The 20,732-nt window shown below is 43.7% G+C and overlaps 1 protein-coding gene across 5 annotated transcripts in view; it reads left to right on the plus strand.

Moving 5' to 3' along the window:
• Positions 1 to 20,732, plus strand: part of KCNH1 (potassium voltage-gated channel subfamily H member 1) — a 230,935-nt gene that overhangs the window by 15,570 nt on the left and 194,633 nt on the right. For 3 of the 5 annotated variants that reach the window (XM_083605028.1, XM_083605030.1, XM_083605029.1), the window contains exons 2-3: positions 11,946 to 12,072; positions 13,921 to 14,027. In XM_083605028.1, coding sequence (XP_083461154.1) covers positions 11,946 to 12,072; positions 13,921 to 14,027 — 234 coding nt within the window. The remainder of the gene's footprint in view (positions 1 to 11,945; positions 12,073 to 13,920; positions 14,028 to 20,732) is intronic. The other 2 variants (XM_083605032.1, XM_083605031.1) reach the window with 1 other exon arrangement.

A 20,732-nucleotide genomic window follows, 5' to 3' on the forward strand; every position in this document is an offset into this window, starting at 1 on the left:
TATTATTATTCTGAATTTATATACAGTGGTACCTTGGGTTACATACACTTCAGGTTACAGACTCCGCTAACTCAGAAATAGTACCTCGGGTTAAGAACTTTGCTTCAGGATGAGAACAGAAATTGTGCTCTGGTGGCGCGGCAGCAGCAGGAGGCCCCATTAGCTAGAGTGGTGCTTCAGGTTGAGAACAGTTTCAGGTTAAGAACGGACCTCTGGAACGAATTAAGTTCTTAACCCGAGGTACCACTGTACCACCCTATACCCGGGGACCCACCCTTCCTCCCGAAGGAGCCCAGAGTGACATACATATCAGCTTCAAAACAATAAAATAAAAACAATCCATCTAAAAACAATCACTTGCGCCCTTAGCTAATCATTTCAAGGTTGCCATGAATGGAAACTTTCAGCTATCAAATGCCTGAATAAACAGGAATTTGGTTTTAAACAATTAATCTGAAAGTTAATAAAGAGCGGGACAGGCTGTACCTCACTGGAGAGAGCTTTCCACAAACAGGGGGCTGTCACCAAAAAGGCCCTGCTATGGTCAATGCCAACAGAAAGCAACAGGCAGAGTAAGGCAACCAGCTCAGGCGGCTTTTGCTAGGGGGCAAGATGCATGTCTGTGCCATGCTGTCTGTGCCATGCCTGAGCTTCCTAAGATAGTCTGCTGCCTTCAGGCGAGGTGAAGGATGCTGCCCCATCACCTGTGTTGAAGTAAGGCTCAAATGCTAGCTTGGCAGGCTTCTGACTGTTCATAGGATGGGTGATGTTGGGGCCACCTTTGACTCAGGTTGCCAAATGTCTTGGGCCATACCTATTCCTTATCTCTAGCTGCCATTCTGCCTCCTGGTTCTTCTGCCTCCTGGTTCTCCCGCCTGCCTGATACAGCTTTGCTTACTCCTTCTGCTGGGTTGAGGCCTGTGAGAAAGTGAGGGGATCGTAATGATTTCTGCTTGCTGCAGTTCTACTTCCTGAAGGGAGCAATCTGGCAAAGGAGAATCAATCCTTCTCATCTCTCTTCCATTGAGCAGTCTGCTTAGCAAAGGAAGCAGGAAAACAATGCCAGCAGGTCTGTAGTCACGGCCTGTGAGGGCTTGGTCCCCTGCTTGAGGCGTATCCCAGGACTCTTCTCAGAACCACGCAGCTTTTTTTTGCTCTTTTCTTTTCTTTTCTTAAAAACCAAATTCTTCATCTTTTCACTGACAAGAGATATAAGGGGATTGTGTTGCCTGTTGAACCTTGACTCCTCGATTCAGGCTTCATGCAGGTTTCCAGATTTATTGGTGCTGTTTTTTATATAGCTCTCTGGCAGCGCTGATAACACGGGCCTAAGGCAGGGTTTCTTCTATTCAAAAGGAAGAGAGGGGACATAGAAGGTGTGGGTTTTTTAAAAAGCAGGTTTTGCAGCTGCCTAAATAATTCCCCATCAGACACCACATGCTAAAGAAAGAGAGCGAAGCAAAGCTGAACGAGTCCTTTGATACGCTTACACCCTGTATCAGTGGTGGTTTCTCAGTCGTTCTTATCTACTCTACAGTAGCTAACAGGACAAACCAATGGCCCTTGCCCCAATGTAAATCCCAACTAAGGCTGCATAGTTAGTTTGTGGCACAAAAATGCAGGTTTTCTGAATCTGGAATCACTCACGATCATCTTCAGTACAGTGGTGCCTCGGGTTACAGACGCTTCAGGTTACATACGCTTCAGGTTGCAAACTCCGCTAACCCAGAAATAGTACCTCGGGTTAAGAACTTTGCTTCAGGATAAGAACAGAAATTGTGCGGTGGCGGCAGCGGGAGGCCCCATTAGCTGAAGTTGTACCTTAGGTTAAGAACAGTTTCAGGTTAAGAAAAGACCTCTAGAACAAATTAAGTTCTTAACCCGAGGTACCACTGTATGTTGATATCAATCTAGATTGATTCTAGATCTTGCCTTCCACAAGTTTGGGTGTGGTTACTTGACAGGCATTTGAAAACCCACATCTTGATTACCGTAGGTGAGTCATGCCTTTTCCTCACTGCACAAGCCCAGGAGAGAGTGGTGATTGTAATTTTGGAATATGATGCTCCCCCACAGCATCACTGGGCAGGTGGTGGCCTTCTCTCATTGTTGGGACTGCCTACACCTGTTTTCAAATGGGCACACTGTGGGATAATGATCCACAATGAGCTTTTATTTTCAGAATGAAACCAGTTTCTCAAGAAGTGCTTTTCAGGAGACAAATGTATGCAAAAGATCTAGATTTTGTGTGGACTGCATGGTGGTGTGTGTGTGTTTGTGTGTTTGTGTAACCTAGTTAGGTCTCCACTGACTCTAGATTAAAATGTTGTGAGTATGCAGTCTTAAGTGACACAGACACTGGCCATTGGCTCATCCTGCAAGCTATCTATTTCTGTTGCCTCATCAAACTGGTGCTTCTAAAACTGGTACCTCTCAGACACTGGGCTTCTTTGGTTTTCAGCAAGATTGCCTGCTAAGTACAAGACAGTTTTTCTGAACTCTGCTTGCTCAAGTAGGCGTTTGTCTTTCATGTGAATCAGCACCTGGTATTTTTTTATGGATACAGGCCCACCCAGACATACCTCTGAGGTCTCTAAACCTTTGCTGCAGAATGTCATTATGTTTTAGTAATAATGCTGTAGAAATAGAGGCTGCCAGGGTTTGTTGTAGCCACACATTTCAGCACACACCTATTTTCAATTCTTTTAGCACTGTGTGGCAAATCATTCCATTTGAAAAGGACCCATTTTTTTTTAAAAAAGGAAAATAAAAATCAATCTCCTTCGAGATGTTTTACCATCAAGAAATACTGTGAAAGGATGTGGACTCTGAGCAACAACCTTTTCCCTTTCTTTTTATCCATTGTTCTCAGTAGAGTGGGTGAGAGCATAGACTGTAACTTTGTTCAGCCTTACAGATATCTTTTCTGCATCCAGAAAAAATAAATAGGTGCTTGTGCGGAAATCTTTAGAATTATCTGACTTTTTCTCTTCACGGGATGGATGCCATAAGAAGTGCCGACTGCATAGATCTCACTTTTGCCTTCATTAATCAGTTTTAACACGGCCTGAAAACTGCAGTGCTATATCAGATTAATGCCCTCCTAAATAGGGTTCCTATATGTCTGGAATTTCCCAGACATACGGTACATAGCCAGCATTTGGCTGTTCAAAACTGTGTCTGGGTGGACATTCCAGACGTATGGTGACTCATGTCAGTATTTACTTAAAATTAGCTCAAAAAGTTGTGGGTTGTTGTTGTTTTTTTGAGATTTTGCTGTTGTGTCCAGATTTTCACCTTTTGAAATATGGGAACCCTACTCCTAAACTCTGTGTAAGTAAGCTAATCTAAGGTTCCTCAGCGAGAAAGTTAGTAATGGCAGAGAAGCTTCCCTGAAACATGGTTTGTTCAACATTTAGTAGATGCTGTTCCATTAGGGTAGATGGGGCACTGTCACACCAAGCTCAGTTAGCCCCCGTACTATTGATTGATTGATTGATTACCCGTCTTTCACCCTTAGTTCCCAGAGTGGGCCACAACATTGAAACACAATGCTAAAGACAGTTTAAAACAACTCACAATTGTGAAAATAAGGTGAGCCCTAAAATATAGGCCTCAAGTGTCAAGAGCCAGGGCAAAGTGGTGCGTATTCAGCATTCTCAGGAAGCTGTACAATTAAGATGCCAGACATGCCTCTGTGGGGAGGGGACACCACAGAGAAGGCCCTCTCCTGGGTCATGACCCACTCCGAGCCTCTGAGGGTGGAGGAACCACCAAGAGGGCCACCTCTGCCGATCTCAGCACCTGAGGGCCTGAGGGCCTTCCTACTTACCACTAGTCTAATGGCTGCTATATCCTGTCAACTCCCTCTTCCTCAGTCTTAATGTTGCCCTTTAAGAACTCAGCAGGGACCACTGTAAGCAGGTTAAAACACTGGCAGGATTTTAACCACACTTGTAAAGTAACAGAAACTATGGATAATTTAGAAGGATAAAAATTTGGATAAGTATTGATATGCAGTTGTAAATATTATCATTAGGACCCATGGAAGGGATAGGGGAAGTCAAGAGATTCAGAGTAATCTCGATATTTGGATTTTGAATTGTTTTGGTTTCCCCCCACTGTATACTTTTAAAAATCAAATAAAAGAACTCAGTAGGGAGGAGAGTGGGGGCCCCAGTGGGCCCCAGCCACCACTGTAAACACTACCCATGTTCCCTTACAGTGCGTAGCCTCTAGGGACTGTTTGGTGTTGTCTAGGCCACACTCTCACATCAGGTGGGATTATAGTGCAGCCCAAAGTCCTGGCCGTTGCCTAGCAATGGATAGATAGAGCCGTCAGTTTCCATTCTTCCTCTTTCTAATTTTTCATATCATACATCCCGTTGTCTACATTTCTGCAGCCACGTGAGAATAATACACACACACACTCACAACCTCTGAAAAATTGCAAGCATTTTAGCATGAATTTTTCCTAATATACTCATTTTTGCAAAGCCTACTGCAATGCATTTTGCAGGTTACTTTCACCAATATAAGCATTTTTTTTTTTACTGTAGTGCATGCAACTTTGTATACATTACTTGTCTGGAACCCTGTTGCAAAATTCAGAGGTGTGCGAATTTCAGAGCTTCTTGGACTTGTGTTCCAGTTTGTGTATTGCTTTAGAAAGGGCAGATTTGGTAGGCTCACTTTTAAATCTAAACATAAATGAAATTTCATCCCTATCGTGTCCCCACTCCAGTGCACTCCAGGACAAGTCCAAGCATCTTTACAATGAAATCAGGTTCACCGGCAAACAGGGCTGCCCCAAGACATTTTTCTGCCTGGGGCTAAGGATAAGATGTTGCCCCCATTCTATATGCAGAAGGCAAAACTTACTTCAACAAAGGGCATGTGTCAACATCGCCCATTGCACCCATGGAACTCTGTCCCCCAACAGAGGAAACTGTAGTGAGAAGGATTTCAAATAAATAGACTGGAGGATGCCCTTATTCTGAAGGCTTGAGGGGAGGGAATATGTCCTTGTTGCCAACACAATCCAGCCAATTGCCTCTGCTTTGATCCTCTGCTGTGGTTTCTTTTGCCACAATGCCTTGCAAGAATGGACAGGCAGGCTGCATCATCCGCTCAACAATATGTTTGTCCCATTGCAAAAATGTGTATTTATTTATTTATAGCACAGCATCTCTTGAAAAACCACTGAATGGGCAGCAGGGTCATCTTGGGGGAAGAGTTAAAATAATAATGAAAATCAGTTCCTCATTTCCCCCAATCTCTGATCTTGCACACTGAGTCACTATTGCTATTAATTAATGGGCCAAATATTAGACGTGGGTACCAAATGCACAGATCCTTCTTTCAAAAAAGAGTAACCAGTGCCAGATTACCAAATACACAGAGTAGGCACCAGCCTATGGGCCCGATGCCTTTTAGTGGTCCTGAGACAATGGATCAAAATAATATTGATTTGATCCTGAAATAAAACTGGTTTATACATATTTACGTATTTGGACATAATTTGAAAGCACCCTCACCCCCGATTTTGACTGCCTAGGAGCCTCCACAGGGTTTAATTGGCCACTGAGAATAACCTGTTTGTTATATTGCTATATAGTTCTTTTGGTATAAAAAGACAGCAACTAACCACAGCAATTTCTCTTAAAATACGCAGTGTTCACAATTTAACCCTGAGTGCACCCAATAGCAGGTCTTTAATGTTGTCCTGGTACTGAAAACTTTTGTTCCTTGCCCCTTAATCTGAAATTATGTCCATAGAAAGATACTGCAAGCTCAGTATTGGACCCCAGTATCCATCAACCTGCTCCTGTTTCGATGTTCTTGACTGGATATTGTGAACATCAAAACCAATAGGACATTCTGACATAGTCATTACAATTAGGACGGAATGCAATTTGAAGTTTACACTGGTTCATATGGGGAGTGAGACAGAGTTAATACGAGAACATAATCTCCAGGAGGGATGGGCTCCTAGAAGGAGAAGTGGTTTGGCTTAATGAATCACAGCAAGTGCTAATGTGCTTTATTGTTTCTGGAAGACCAGCAAAGAGCTAGCGAAAAGCTAAGGGGATTTAACACAGGCTGGGAGAAACAAAGCAGTTAAAATGTCCTGCAGTTATATTGTCACCGTGTTTTACTTCAAAGGGAGTGCAAAGATCACTTTTCCTGTTGTAAATGCAATTGGGCAGTGGGTGTACATCACTAAAGACGTGTTGATTGAATCCCACGTGCCCATTGCGGAGGAAAGCCTTTTACGGAGAAAAAAGGGTGATGGTGGCAGGAAAAGAGGGAAGTTCAGAGGCAGGAATGTTTATGCTTCTTTTATTTGGGTCTCTCACTTGGAGAAATTGCTGTTGATAATAATAAATATGTTGTGAGATGTAATGTGGGCGGCTTTTTAAAAATACAGACATGGAGGCGTAGTGCTATGGAACGGTGCTAAAAGGACATGCTTGTTTCTTTTTCTTCTTCATTCTTTTTCTCTCTTTGCTGTAAACAGGATAAGCTACCCTTGGGAGTAAGAATGATTCGGAGCCTCCGCTTCTTCCTACTTGCTGTAGGCCAGTGATTTCCAAACATTCTGGTTATGCACTCAAACTGCTAGTTTGGGAAGCAGTGCACACAATACAGTAGCCACAATTCATATCTATGCTGTCATTCCTTATGAAATACTGTGTTTTTGATGCATTTCCCCCAAACCAGCTTTGACTCAGATTTAGAAAAGGAACAACTTAGCTGTGTTTTAAGCCAATAGTGTGCACATAGCTTTTAAGCCAATAGTGTGCACACAGCACACATCTTCAAGGAACCCTTTCTACAGTGTACTGTTAAGTAATGGGTGAACATATCAGACGACACAGCGATTCTTCAAACAGCTCTTGTTTATTCACAGGCCAGAACAGAACTGAACTGAAGGGTTCAGCCAGCCTGCTTATATAGAGCTCCACTAGAACGCAACAGTAACCATTTTCTGTAACTATCCAATCACCGAACGTCACTTTCGATCCCTTATTTGCATATGTGGACCTGAACTATCTACAGTATCCCCCTGCTGGCCCAGGGAGAGAACTTCAGTACATAACGCATACGCTGAGCAGCGCACGAGTATCAGAGCTCCTGTGTTACAGAGATTTCTGGAGGACACTTGGGTGCCTATCTAGCTGACAAGGAACGCTACTGGGTCTCATTGCTGCCCCACAGGAACTGAGAGTGCATTCTAGGACATACTCAGCACCTTACCATTAAATGATATCCATGATGGCAAATCTGGGTACAATGTCTCAGTGGATTTTGGCAGTCAGTTGCCCCACTGAACTGGGGCTAAAATTTGCAAAGTTTCCTCTAGTCTTTTTGTAGGATGCATTTAAAGGCAGAAAGTTCAAGCCTAATTTCCACACTTTTTACCTAGGGCTCAAAGTGATTGGAAGATATCTTCAGTGTAATGAAATGATTAGTGAAGGGACCATGCTCACAACAAACTCTTTCTGCTTCCCAGTCAGAGTATAATGCATATAATGTGCCAGAAAAAAGATATTGGTTTTCCAGATTTTACTTACGGATAAAGTAGTTTATGGTGTTTGGAGTTTTAGCCCATCTGCTGCAAAAGTTGTTGCCTGCATGAACATTTCCACCATTTATTCTGCTAATTGCTATTGTGAAATATACAGATACTTCTTTTTTGAGTACTGAAAGCCAAGTTGGGATTCTATCTATCATCTATCTATCATCTATCTATCTATCTATCTATCTATCTATCTATCTATCTATCATCTATCTATCATCTATTTATCTATCACCTATCTATCATCTATCTGTCTATCATCTATCTATCTATCATCTATATCTATCTATCTATATCTATCTATCTATCTATCTATCTATCTATCTATCTATCATCTATCTATCGATCTCTGTGTTAAGATGTACAAGTTTTCACACTAGTCTCCAAAGTTACTATGTTGTTTAGTTTTAGCTTAACATATAAGCCCTGCTTTCCTATTAAAATAATAAATAAGGCGGCTTACAATAAGACATAATGCAATATAACAAAACTATAAAATTACAAATGCAATTGTTCCACCCCCCAAAAGCACTATGCCTTTCTCTCCAGTAACTGAGATTATCACCAACATAGAGGCTAACTATGCAAAAGAAAAACCTTGATAAAGGTTAGATTAAACACTTCAACTTGAATTTTGAACAAGTTGTCTTAGTCTTTGACCAAATAATTATGCGAAGACACATTCTCTCTTCCCTCCCCTTCTCTTTTAAAAGTAGTTTGTACAAGAATTTAGCATCTGCATGCCAGTTTTCAGTTTACTTTGGAAAAGTTTTGAATGTGCTGGGCTTCTTAAATGAGTTGCTCAAGACCAGTGAATAGAATTCTAAATAACCACCATTATAACTGCAGTATGAAAATGTATCTGAGCACACGGTCTCTGAAACTCAAAAGGGTTCCTGAAATTGCAATGGACAGATCAGATCAGTTTCATCTTGAGATAATCAAAAAAGAAAATCAAGCTAGCACACTCCTGATACTCCTTTCCTGACCCGTAATCAAGAATGTGATCATGGACTACAAAGTATTAGTTGAGAGAGAGATCCAAACCTGATTTATAATGTTCTTCCCTCAAAATGATTATCCTTCTTTCTTTTGTCCCAGCAATAGCCTGGCTGGGCTTTGTTTCTTTTAGGTACCGGTATCTATTTCATGGTGCCAGGAGTCTTCTGTTATGATTAAGTCAACTCTAGACCCATTGAGGCAGTTGATCCTTCATGCAATGGCATGTTTCAATAGGGCAGGAGTGGGGTGCCATTGCTTGGTGCTTAGGTTCCTCAGTTCCTGCCGGCCATTTTGACAGGAGGGTGAGGCCGCCTACCTGTCAGTCACCTGGTGTCATCATGATACCAGGTAAAACATTTTCCTTTGCCCTCTTGGTTTGAAATCAAACCATGCTGGAAAAGGTTCAGGACTTTTCCAGTGTTGGCAACCAGCTGAGGCAAAGTTCTTAAACCAAGGTATTACTTCCAGGTTAGCGGAGTCTGTAACCTGAGGTGTTTGTAACCCGAGGTACCACTGTACTTGCAAAGCCTAGTGGCAAGAGCTGATGCTAACTGATTTTTCAGAAAATGATCTTTCATGATTTTTCATATTCTTATGAAATAACTACATGATGTTCCTTCAACATTTGGTGAAGCTGTTTGTTGAACAGGAGTAGGCTTGCGTTTGTGGATCAGTTTGGACTTTGGCACAGATCTGTATCCTGCTGTCCGCAAAAACAATGTAGAATTGTGCAGCTGACCAGCTGGTTCCCAAGCTACTAAAATATTTAGAAAAGAGAAGGGAATCACATCCCGTGGAAAAGATTACTTTCTATTTTTTCCTTCTTCTGGTGGTGAGGATAAAGAAGCATTGCAGAAGCCCTTCTCACACACTCCAAGGAAGGATGAAGGGTTTGCAAGCTATAGATAAGGTTATCACCCTCGACAAAGCTCACAGACTGCCACATTGCATGTGATGGTTCAGTGACAGAAGTAAGATGTGACAATGGTCAGAGGGATACAAGGATTGAAGCGCAACATTTCTGCATGGACAGCATTATACCAAATATTATCAGATGATTCAGAACACTTTTCTTTATAGAAAAGCTTCATTGGTGGATGTCAAGCCATGCTTGATAGAGGCTTTGTAGCCAAGGATCTTCTTCATTTCCTGAGAAAACCATGGCAGCAGCCCATGGTGCTCCATGCCAACATGAACAGGGGGAAAGAAAATATTTCTTGCATTGCAGTGGTTGGACTAGATGACCCTCGGGGTCTCTTCCAACTCTACAATTCTATGATGACCAAAAGTTGTGATAATGATACATTTCTTCCTTTCGTCTGATGAGCACTGCTTTCCATAGTGGTCATGGCAGGCATCTAGGAGAGAAAGCACATTTGCCCCACCAAAAGAAAACCTACACAAAGATTCTAAAATGATGCAGCAGAAGCCAGCTTCCTCAGCAAGGAAGTGCAAAGAAGAGGGAAAGAGACTTGCCTCCCCTCACCCTCAGTCATTCCCAGCTGAGCGACTAGCTTCTCCCAGGCCATGACTTTAATAATAATAATAATAATAATAATAATAATAATAATAATAATAATTTTTATTTATACCCTGTCCTCCCCGGCCAGAGCCGGGCTCAGGGTGGCTAATACCAGTAAAATTACAATAGAAACATAATAGGGAGAAAAAAACACCCGAAACCCCCCAATTTAAAATACAGGTTAAAATGCAATTTAAAAAGCAGCCTCATTTTAAAAGTAGCCCATAAATCAAAACTGTAAGGGGAGGGAAGACGTAAGGGTCAGATTGAGTCCAAACCAAAGGCCAGGCGGAACAGCTGTGTCTTGCAGGCCCTGCGGAAAAATGTCAAGTCCCGCAGGGCCCTAGTCTCTTGTGACAGAGCGTTCCACCAAATCGGGGCCAGTACTGAAAAGGCCCTGGCTTTAGTTGAGACCAATCTAACCACCTTGTGACTTGGGACCTCCAAGGTGTTGTCATTAGTGGACCTTAAGGTCCTCCGCGGGGCATACCAGAGCAGCAGAAGCAGCTGGGAAGGGAGAATAGGAGTTGGGGGGGTAGTTTTATAAGTTGTATGTCTTGGTTTCTCAGTTTACTCCTTTTACATGGTTTTTGTATGTATTGTGGTATTTTATGCATTGTGACTTGCAGTTATTTTTATTGATCATGGTTTAATAATTATTTATTGTAATAGTTAAGAGTGAATTTCTGTTTATTATTTGCTGATGTTTTGGGAGTTAATTTTATCGTGTACTATTGTATTTTAAAAGATGATTGAATATTACTTTATTTAATAGAAGTCATTCCATTTTTAAACTTATGTTTTATTATGACTTTTTGCGTTGGATCAAATTATTATTGGATGTGTGTTCTTTGTTGTATATTTTGTTGCTGTAGATCGCCTTGTGTATAGTAATGCAGAAAAGTCGTGTACAAATTAAAAGTGAAATGAATTGACAATATCTGGAAGATAGGGCACAACAGCAGCCAGCAAATGAGAGGTCAAACACTGAGGCAGTCTTGTACTGTTGTTGAACTGCCCTGGACAGACTTGTGCAGATATGGGAAGTATAAGAACATAGACCAAAAAGCTGCGAGTCCATTCAGGAAGGCCCTGTCCCATGAGACTAGGGCCCTGCAGGATTTAACCTCCTTCCACAGGGCCTGTAAGACAGAGCTATTCTGCCTGGCTTTCAATTTGAATTTAGCCTGATTTTTTATTCCCCTCCCCTCCCTTCCCTCCCCTTTTTATGAAGATTACACGCTCTGGGACCCCATGGCTTGTTCTCCCCTGGCCTCCTCACTGGCCAAAATAGGACTAATTTAACCAGCTAGCCCTGGTGACCATCTAATGTTTATTGGATGGATTTCCCCCTAAATTGATTTTTGAACTTTGAATTTATTGTTATTCATGCCTTTATACTGTATTTTATACTGTTTTTTGTTGTATGACAATTAAGTGTTTTAAATTTGTTGTTAGCTGCCCTGAGCCCGGTTTTCTGAACCGGGAAGGGCGGGGTATAAATAAAAATTTATTATTACTATTATTCACAAGGATGCATATCTGCTGAGACTGACTTCGATTGGATAGTTTGAGTTTGGGGAGGGAAATTTAAAATATACTTTTGTAGATTTGGGGGTGGGGAAGCACTGGGAGCTAGAGCATGGCTGAGCTGGGTGTCAATCTGGTCCTTGAATGGAATAAGGAAGATCCTCAAAGATCTGGGAACTGCTTTGCCCCCAGAGTGAGTGTGTGTGCGTGCATGCGCGCGCATGTATGTGGGGTGGGAGTCTGTGGTCTAGCCCATTACTGTGCCATGCAGCTATTTTATCTAATACTGTAAATGTCTTCTTTTTCAAGCAGATACCAATTTTGTCCTGGGCAATGCCCAGATAGTGGATTGGCCCATTGTGTACAGCAATGATGGATTTTGCAAGCTCTCGGGATACCACAGAGCAGAAGTTATGCAAAAAAGCAGCACCTGCAGGTATTTCAGGGCAGATTTGCTTTCCGTTTGGTAACTTGCAAATGTTGCTTTGTTCTTGCTCGGGTTGAATGAAAACAATCTGATCAGCCCACTGTTCAGTTTAATCTTCCCCAGGCTGTAGAAACCACAGCTGCATTTTGTGGCTGAGAGAGCAGGACTTATTCAGGAGGGAGCTTTTAGGGTAGGGATGAGGAACCTGTAGACCTTTAAATGTTGCTGGGCTCCATCTCCCAGCCACCCCAGCTAGCATGGCCAAAAGCCAGGGGCGATGAGAGTTGTAGTTTAACAGCATCTGGAGGGCCCCAGGTTCCTCATCCCTCTGAGAGTGTTAGATAATGTGCAGAGTCATCATGTTTGGCACCAGTAAACCACACAGGAAGGATTCCAAACATGAAACTAGCAAGATCAAAATGGTCGTGGCACTTCTGTATCCTCTTCTTCTTTTAAGGTACTTAGCCAGAAAATAAAAACATATTCCATTTTGTACTCACAGCAATCTTGTGGGTACGTTAGTTTGAGAGGCCTTGCCTCACCCAAGGTTGCCTAGATAACTAAACTGGAATCTGCACCCAGGTTTCCCTTGTCAAAGTCCAAAATTTCGCTTACTACACTGGTGGCCTTCAAGTCATGACCCATGCTCTTCATGCTCTAAGGTAGTTTGAAACATTGTCACGCTGGCATTTTTTGTGTGCAAACAACTTGGGATGAATAGTCGACAAACTGGCCATCTAGGAACAAGGCTGGCTCCTGTCTGAAAACTACAATTCTCAGGGTTAATAACATCGGAAAAACCATCTAGACCAATGGCTCATCTAGTCCAAGATCCTGATCTCACAGTGGCCAACCAGATGCCTATGGGACATCCTGAACAGCCTATGGAACCTGTGCACTCTTACACCCTGTGGTTTCCAGCATCTGGTGTTCAGGAACATGGCTACTGCCAATGAGTAGGCAGAACATAGTCGTCATGGCTAGTAGCCATTGATAGCCTTTTCCCGGTTTTCTGAGAAGAAAAATGTTTAAAATGTGCAGGTACACACACACGTACAGAGGGAGAGAGAAATGGTGCAACAAAAAGAAGAGAATATAGTGTTGGGGACCGTGCTACACAGATGAGGAATGGTGGGAGCTTCCCCCTCTCCCTGCTCCTGATCAGGATCCTGAACCTTCCCAGGAGTAGTGGGACAGTATAGATTTGGAACTGCGGTTAGCAGAGGGACATAGTTCAGAAGCCAAAAGTTTGGAAGAACTGGGGGGGGGGGGTGAACAGCTAGGAGAAGAAGAACGGGGGGGGGGAGAGAGAGAGTGAGTTAACAGACTCTGGTTCGCTGGAAGGTGTCCAGCTGTCCAGTCCAAGGTCAAGGAGATTAGATAGGGTAGCTGCACAGAAGGCATGGTGGTTGCGAGATCAGGTTGCAAGCAGCGGAAGTGACTAAGGGGGAAATGGGTGGAAACCTTAATTGGGAGCACCTTTACTCCGAGATGGAGTCTTTGTTCTTGAGCTGGATCATTAAAATCTCTTTAAATGGTAGGAGACGATTTTTGCTATGTTCTGCTTATCCACGGCCAAAGGGAGGGAGGAAGCCGCTCTCCCGAAGCCTGACATATAGTAAGCTGATTTTTTTTTTAATAAAAAAAGTCCAAATACTGACATGTTTCAAACAAAAGTCTCTTCTTCATGGGAATAGTTAGTGTCAACAAACAAGCCCCAGGGGCTAGGTATGCAAATCCTGCTGAGAGTACTTTAATAACCATTAATACATTTTTGTAAATGTCTTGTTGTGTCACTATGCCTTGCCTGTGACTGCCTTCTATCTTACTTTGAACGTTTTCCCACTTTCCCTGCAGTTTTATGTACGGAGAGCTGACTGACAAAGACACCATAGATAAAGTTCGACAGACGTTTGAGAACTACGAGATGAACTCCTTTGAAATCTTGATGTACAAGAAGAACAGTAAGTCAGGTTTTTCACTCACCTTTCAACAGGGCCACGTTGAAACCAGAAATGCAGGCAGGAGAGCAGATCACGAGATGTGGTTTAACAAGACGTCATCGCTGCTACAGGAATGGCACTGGGAGTACTATTTCCCCCTGCCCTTTCCTTGGCACTAACAAGTTTTCAGGAGGTGTGAGTGATGAGAATTATACCTTTACTTGGAGTACAGTAACAGGATTGCCAATCATAAATTGTAACTGGAAGCATCAGTGAGTGTAAGTAAGCAATCTTTTTACAGAGATTGGATACCTGACTAATTACAGCAGCCATCACCAACCTGGTGTCCTCAATGCAGACATTGTTGGAATACAACTCCCATCAGCCCCAGGCAATATGCGCTGGTCTTTTACCTCCAGGTATTGCTGGACTACAACTCCCATCATCCTTGACCTCTGGTCTGAGGCTGATCTGGAGGGTTGCAGATTCCCTACCCCTGTTTTAAGGGATGGGTATTAAGCATGGTAGACAAGCTGCCTTTCTGCCATTAGTGATCTTCTTATTGAAGAAATCCTGATATGGTGCCACAGAATCCCAGCATTCTCCAAAACACAGATTTAAAAGCCTAATCCCAAATTTATCCTGGCCTTTGATACCTGAAACACATCCCATTTTTTGTGATTGCATTCTTCCCCCTTTCCCCCTTTTTTCTTTTATTATTCTTATTCTTTTATTTTGACAAAGTAATAATCATAAATAAATAAGAATAAAAATGTGCACCCCACCACTGAGACCATTCCATTGTAACTATTCAACCTCCCAAAATTTCATCACCTCTTGTGATAGTTTGACCCCTTTCCGTTTTAAGTCGTAGCCCACACTGGGACCTTAGGGTGAAGAGGGAGGTAAAAAATCAAAATCATCATCACCATCATCTGAAGGACAGGGGACAATTATTTTATTTGGGTTTCCCAGTTTCCTTCCTCAGGAGGCGTTGATGGCCACCAACTTGGATGGCTTTAGAAGAGGATTAGACAAATTCATGGAGGACAGTGCTATCAGTGGCTACTAGTGATGATTGTTATCCTCTGGCTCCACTGTCAAGAGACATTACGCCTTTGAATGCCAGTTACAGTGGTACCTCGGGTTACATACACTTCAGGTTACATACGCTTCAGGTTACAGACTCCGCTAACCCAGAAATAGTACCGTGGCATGGCAGCAGCAGGAGGCCCCATTAGCTAAAGTGGTGCTTCAGGTTAAGAACAGTTTCAGGTTAAGAACGGACCTCTGGAACGAATTAAGTACTTAACCCGAGGTACCACTGTACTGGGAACTGCAAGTAGAAAGAGTGCCATTGCCCTCAAGTTCTGCTCACGGGTTTCCCATGGGCATCTAGTTGGCCACTGTGAGAACAGAATGCTGGACTAGATGGGCCACTGGTCCGATCTAGCAAGGTTCTTCTTGTGTCCTTCCTGACTGCAAGCCTTAGTGTTGGCAATCTGGTTGCTTGTTAGTTCTCAGAGACTCAGCGTGCTCTTACAAGGACCGAATAATGCCTCCCTAACCGATCATTGCCTCGCTTGTCATCTTTTATTCATGTTCAGCTTGTTCCCTTCCTGCCTATTATAGTACAGCCTGAAGTACTGCTCCTTCTGAGACAGGATTCTGCTCGGGGCAGTTTTGCAGCACAAAGTGGCCAGCGCTAATCTGTAGGAAAGGATAAGAGCACTGGGAGAACCACTCAGATTCGCTGGACTCCTTTTGTTCCGTACAGGGATGCACACCCCACCTGAAGTTTCAGGCCTACCTGGAGGTGCCAGGGATTGAACCTGGGACCTCCTGCAGGCAAAGCAGATGCTCTGCCACTGAGCTGTGTGCCTGGATAGCTCAGTTGGTTAGAGCATAGTGCTCTAACCATAGTGCTCTAACCATAGTTTAGAGGTCCTGGGCCCTAAGGAAGTTAGACTATCCTCCACCAGGGCCAGGGCCTTTTCAGTGATGGCTCCGACCTGGTGGAATGCTCTGTCCCATGAGACTAGGGCCCTTCAGGATTTAACCTCCTTCCGTCGGGCCTGTAAGACAGAGCTATTCTGCCTGGCCTTTAATTTGAATTCAGCCTGATCTTTTATTTCCCTTCTCTTCCTTCCCCCTCCCCTTTTATGAAGATCACCCGCTCTGGGACCCCACAGCTAATTCTCCCCTGGCCTCCTCGCTGGCCCAAGTAGGACCAATTCAGCCAGCTAGCCCTGGGGATTATCTAATTGATTTTTGATTTTTATTGTTATTCATGTTTTTATACTGTAATTTATGCTGCTTTTATAATTAAGTGTTTTAAAGTGTTTAAAATTTGTTGTTAGCCGCCCTGAGCCCGGTTTTTGAACCGGGAAGGGTGGTGTATAAATAAAAAAATATTATTATTTATTATGATAACACCAAGGTTGCAGGTTCGATCCCCACACGGGACAGCTACATATTCCTGCATTGCAGGGGGTTGGACTAGATGATCCACAGGGTCCCTTCCAGCTCTCCAGTTCTATGATTCCCCACAAGTCCTGTTGGTGTTAGATTAAATCTATTGCACCCCCCCCCACCCCCAGGACTCATTTAAAAGCGTACCAAAGAGACAACCAACCGATACATCTTTTCAAAAGAGCTGTTGGGCTGAAGACTTATTTTTCTTCTTTAACCACTTTTCAGATATTTCTAGTTCAACAGAGTAACCTCAGCCCTTTCTGATTCTTCCTCGGGGGAATGAAATAGGATTTCTTCATCTTAACATGTAGCGTTCTGACCTATTGACCCTCTTCTCAGCCAGCCCACGGATGGGTTCGATGGTAGACAAGCGTGAAGGAAGAAGCCTTTTAAGACGCTGGAAACGGCTTTGCTGGGTCTATCAGCATAACCGCACTATGCTTTCCTCCCTGGAAGCTGTGGTGGGCCAGCCCAACCCCCCCCCCCCGCTTCTCACTATGTGTTCTGCTTGCTAGGATGGAGCAGTTAGTACCTCGCCGAATTTCCAGTGCATTAATCTTAAAAGCAGTCGGTCAGATGCAAGAGATATCGCTCGGCTTATGTATCTAAAAACTTCGTTTTCGCCCGCATGGCCTGCCTAACCCATCCCAATCGCAGACACTTGACTTGCTCACTAATGAATCCTGGGCAGAATGCGCAGCTTCCTGCATCATGTACAGCAGCAGCATTAAAAATGAATAGTGTAATATTGATTGAGGGAGTTTCAAAGGTCAGCTGTAACTATTATGTAACCAAAACTCAGCCGTCTGCTTTGCCATAGCCAGTAATTAAAGGAGAGGTGACACATGCCTAGCTTTCGTAGCAGGCCTAGTGTGTAGCTGGTATATCCGGCTGGGGTAGCATTTAGTGCAATCCTATACATTCAGTGGGACTTACTCCCAAGTAAATGTGGGGAGGGTGGGAGGCTTATAGAATTGTTGAGCTGGAAGAGACCCTGAAGACCATCTAGTCCAACCCCCTGCAATGTAGGAATATGCAGCTATCCCACACAGGGATCAAACCTGCAACCTTGGCATTATCAGCATCACGCTCTAACCAACTGAGCTATCCAGGCTTAGGGAAGCAGGGCAGGTGGAAGGTGGGAGGTGGTTTGAGGTGTGTGAACAAGCCAGGAATTCATCTGTTGCTCAGGTGTTAAGCCAAGTCATATAATTATTTTATTATTATATTGTAATTATTAATACTGGCTGGTGGCTTGCCTTCTAAGCCGCTGTCTTAAGGCGTGTTGCATATAAGATAATTGTAAAGGGTTAAAAACAACAAGTATATTTAAAGCAAGACAAAAACCCTAACAAGCAGTAAAGACCCAGCTGGGGAACCCTGTTGGAATAAAGCAGTCTTCATTTATTCCCAGAAAGTGCAGATAGTGGGCACCTCTTGTATTTCGACAGGAACACTGTTCCACAGGACGGGGGCAGCCACACTAAAAAGCCCTGCTCCAAGTTCAGTGGAATGAGCTTCTGAGATCTCTGGAACTCTCCTGCCGACGGCAGTGATCTACTCTGTATGTAAAAGATAAAGCGGTCTCTTATGTAACTCATTCCTGAGCTGCATAGGGCCTTATATGTTAGTTATACAGTCATACCTTGGCTCCCAAACGCCTTGGGAGTTGAACGTTTCGGCTCCTGAATGATCAAAAATCAGAAGTGAGTGTTCTGGTTTTCAAATGTTCTTTTGGAAGCCGAACGTCTGGCGGGGCTTCTGCGGCTTCCAATTGGCTGCAGGAGCTTCCTGCATGCAATCAGAAGCTGTAGTTTGGAAGTCGAATGTTTCGGAAGACGAACGGACCTCCAGAACTGATTCTGTTGACTTCTGAGATACGACTGTATGGGCCTTATATGTCAGCCCCTTGACTTTGGCCCAGTAGCTGATTGGCAGACACCGTAAATCCTTCAGGATCTTATGTGCCTGTGGTAATTCGCTCCCATGAGCAATTTAGCCACCACATTCCACAGCAACTACAGCCTTTGGAGAAACCACAAAGCTGGCCCTACATATTTATTTGCTATTTAAAAAAATAATAATCTTGCTTTTCAGACGATTGCTTTCTCCAAAAGTGGCTAATGCCAAGGAGAAGGGCACTGGAGGGAAAAGGGAAGTCTGTTTTTAAGGCCAGAACAAACTGCTGAGCTATCATTCTGTGAGGAGGCATTTTTATCCAGGCCGATCTCCCCTTGCTGATGTCCTTGCCTGAATAGCAATTGATGGCCCTTGTTCCTCTGAATGATGGATGGGGCCAGAATGCCCTTGCTTCTTGCATCTGCGGTCCCAGGGCAACTGTCAGTCAGAGCAGAGCGTTCTTCTGGTCAAAGAGCAGAGGGAAGTGGTCTCCCTGCAGCTGCTCCTTCTTTGGCTGGTGGAAGTTGGTCTCCATCTTGCTGTGATGTTTGCTTGGGAGGCAGGAGTGGAACCTCATAGTCACCTTGGTGCCCTGGCTGATGGTAGGTGGGGGTAGAGTGTGCTGCCTTCAACTCTGTGGCCCCAGGGAAATTTTAAAGCTTTGAAGCTCACCTTGACTCTGAGGAGAACTTTATGACCCCTCCAAACCTTATATCCAAGCTTCGCGAGTTTTCCCAACGTTCCTCTCTAAAATGAGCAGAAACAGGGTTATGTAATGTGAGACAGGCAGCATAATTTATACATGTTGTGATGATTTTCTTGGGAAGGGAATCTGGATCAACTGCCCTGAGTGGTGTATTTACACTAGAACGGTGGGATATGAATTCTCTAATAAACAAATAAAATAAATTATGTCAATGCAGACTATCTGTTTGTTTCTTGGAGAGTATACACAGTCTGGGCTATGTGATTTCGGTATTCATTGCACCCAAAGACCCCCCCCCCCAACAATTGCATTTCAACAGTGACCTCAATTTCTGCATTTTGTGACTGGTTGCAAACAGATCCATTCTCTCTCCCTCTCTCTCTATATAAAAGAGAGTTGAAAGGAGCAAGAAAGCACCATTATTTCCCTTGATGAACATCCTTCTTTCTTTTGAACTACTCTGACCTCCGTTCAAAGAAGGTTTGCATGCTTTTGAAGCAAAACCAAAATTCTCATTCCTTCTCCTGTAATGTTGGACTTCTTGCAGGTAGTAGAATGCCAGGATTCCAGTGGGAAAAGGTGGGGGCAGGGAGGGGGCTTATTCTTCTTTTATTGCATCCTTGCACTGCTGTTGATCATCAGAAGTACAGGAATGTGCTTCCGCTGACCAACAGAACTAACCAAATATCAATGAAGATAGTTGCATCATTGGAAATCTAATTTACAGATGGGAACTGCAACAAAAAGTTGCAGCATGGAGTGCTTCCTGTTCAGGATTCCAGCCACTCCATTCTCATTTCCCCCAGTTTCCCATTCCCTCTCTCTTACTGACAGTGAGCATTCTGTAGCTGCTTACTATGCTCAGTACTCATTGGATTGGGGTGGTCCACTCCCCCTTTGTGTTCCCCCCTTAATATTTTGCATAGTTCTGCAGATGCCAAGTTTTCCGCAAGCCTGCTTACACCTTCCTCTTGTGCAAAGATTGTGCTGATTTGATGTGGGAGCTGTGGCTGGCTAAGGGTGCCGAGAGTTATTAGAAGACTTCCCCTCCCAGAACTACAGTTCCCAGAGTTTCTTAGGCAGAAAATCTGATTCTTAAACCACTCTGTGAATTGTAACTCTGTGAGGGAAGTAAGGAGGAGGAGTTTGGATTTGATATCCTGCTTTATCACTACCCGAAGGAGTCTCAAAGCGGCTAACATTCTGCTTTCCCTTCCTCTCCCACAACAAACACTCTGTGAGGTGAGTGGAGCTGAGAGACTTCAGAGAAGTGTGACTGGCCCAAGGTCACCCAGCAGCTGCATGTGGAGTTGCAGGGAATCGAACCCAGTTCACCAGATTACCAGTCCACCGCTCTTAACCACTACACCACACTGGCTCTCCCAGTCAATAAGGGTCAATAACTCTCAGTACCCTCAACACACTACAACTCCCAGGATTCTTTGGGGGAAGCCATGGCTGTTAAAGTGGTATAATAGTGATTTAGATGTGTGGTGGGGCTCCCTGGGGCTTGGTGGGCCTCACAGACAGTTGTCAAAGGGTGAATGTGACCTGTGGACCACATGCTGGCCACTGATGCTGTTGTACAAGTTACTGAGAAGTAAGCCCCATTGAATTCAATAGGACACATTCCCAGGTAAGTGGGT

Source organism: Podarcis filfolensis, assembly GCF_964270895.1.
Source record: "Podarcis filfolensis genome assembly, chromosome: 3".
In the NCBI taxonomy this organism is placed as follows: Eukaryota; Metazoa; Chordata; class Lepidosauria; order Squamata; family Lacertidae; genus Podarcis; species Podarcis filfolensis.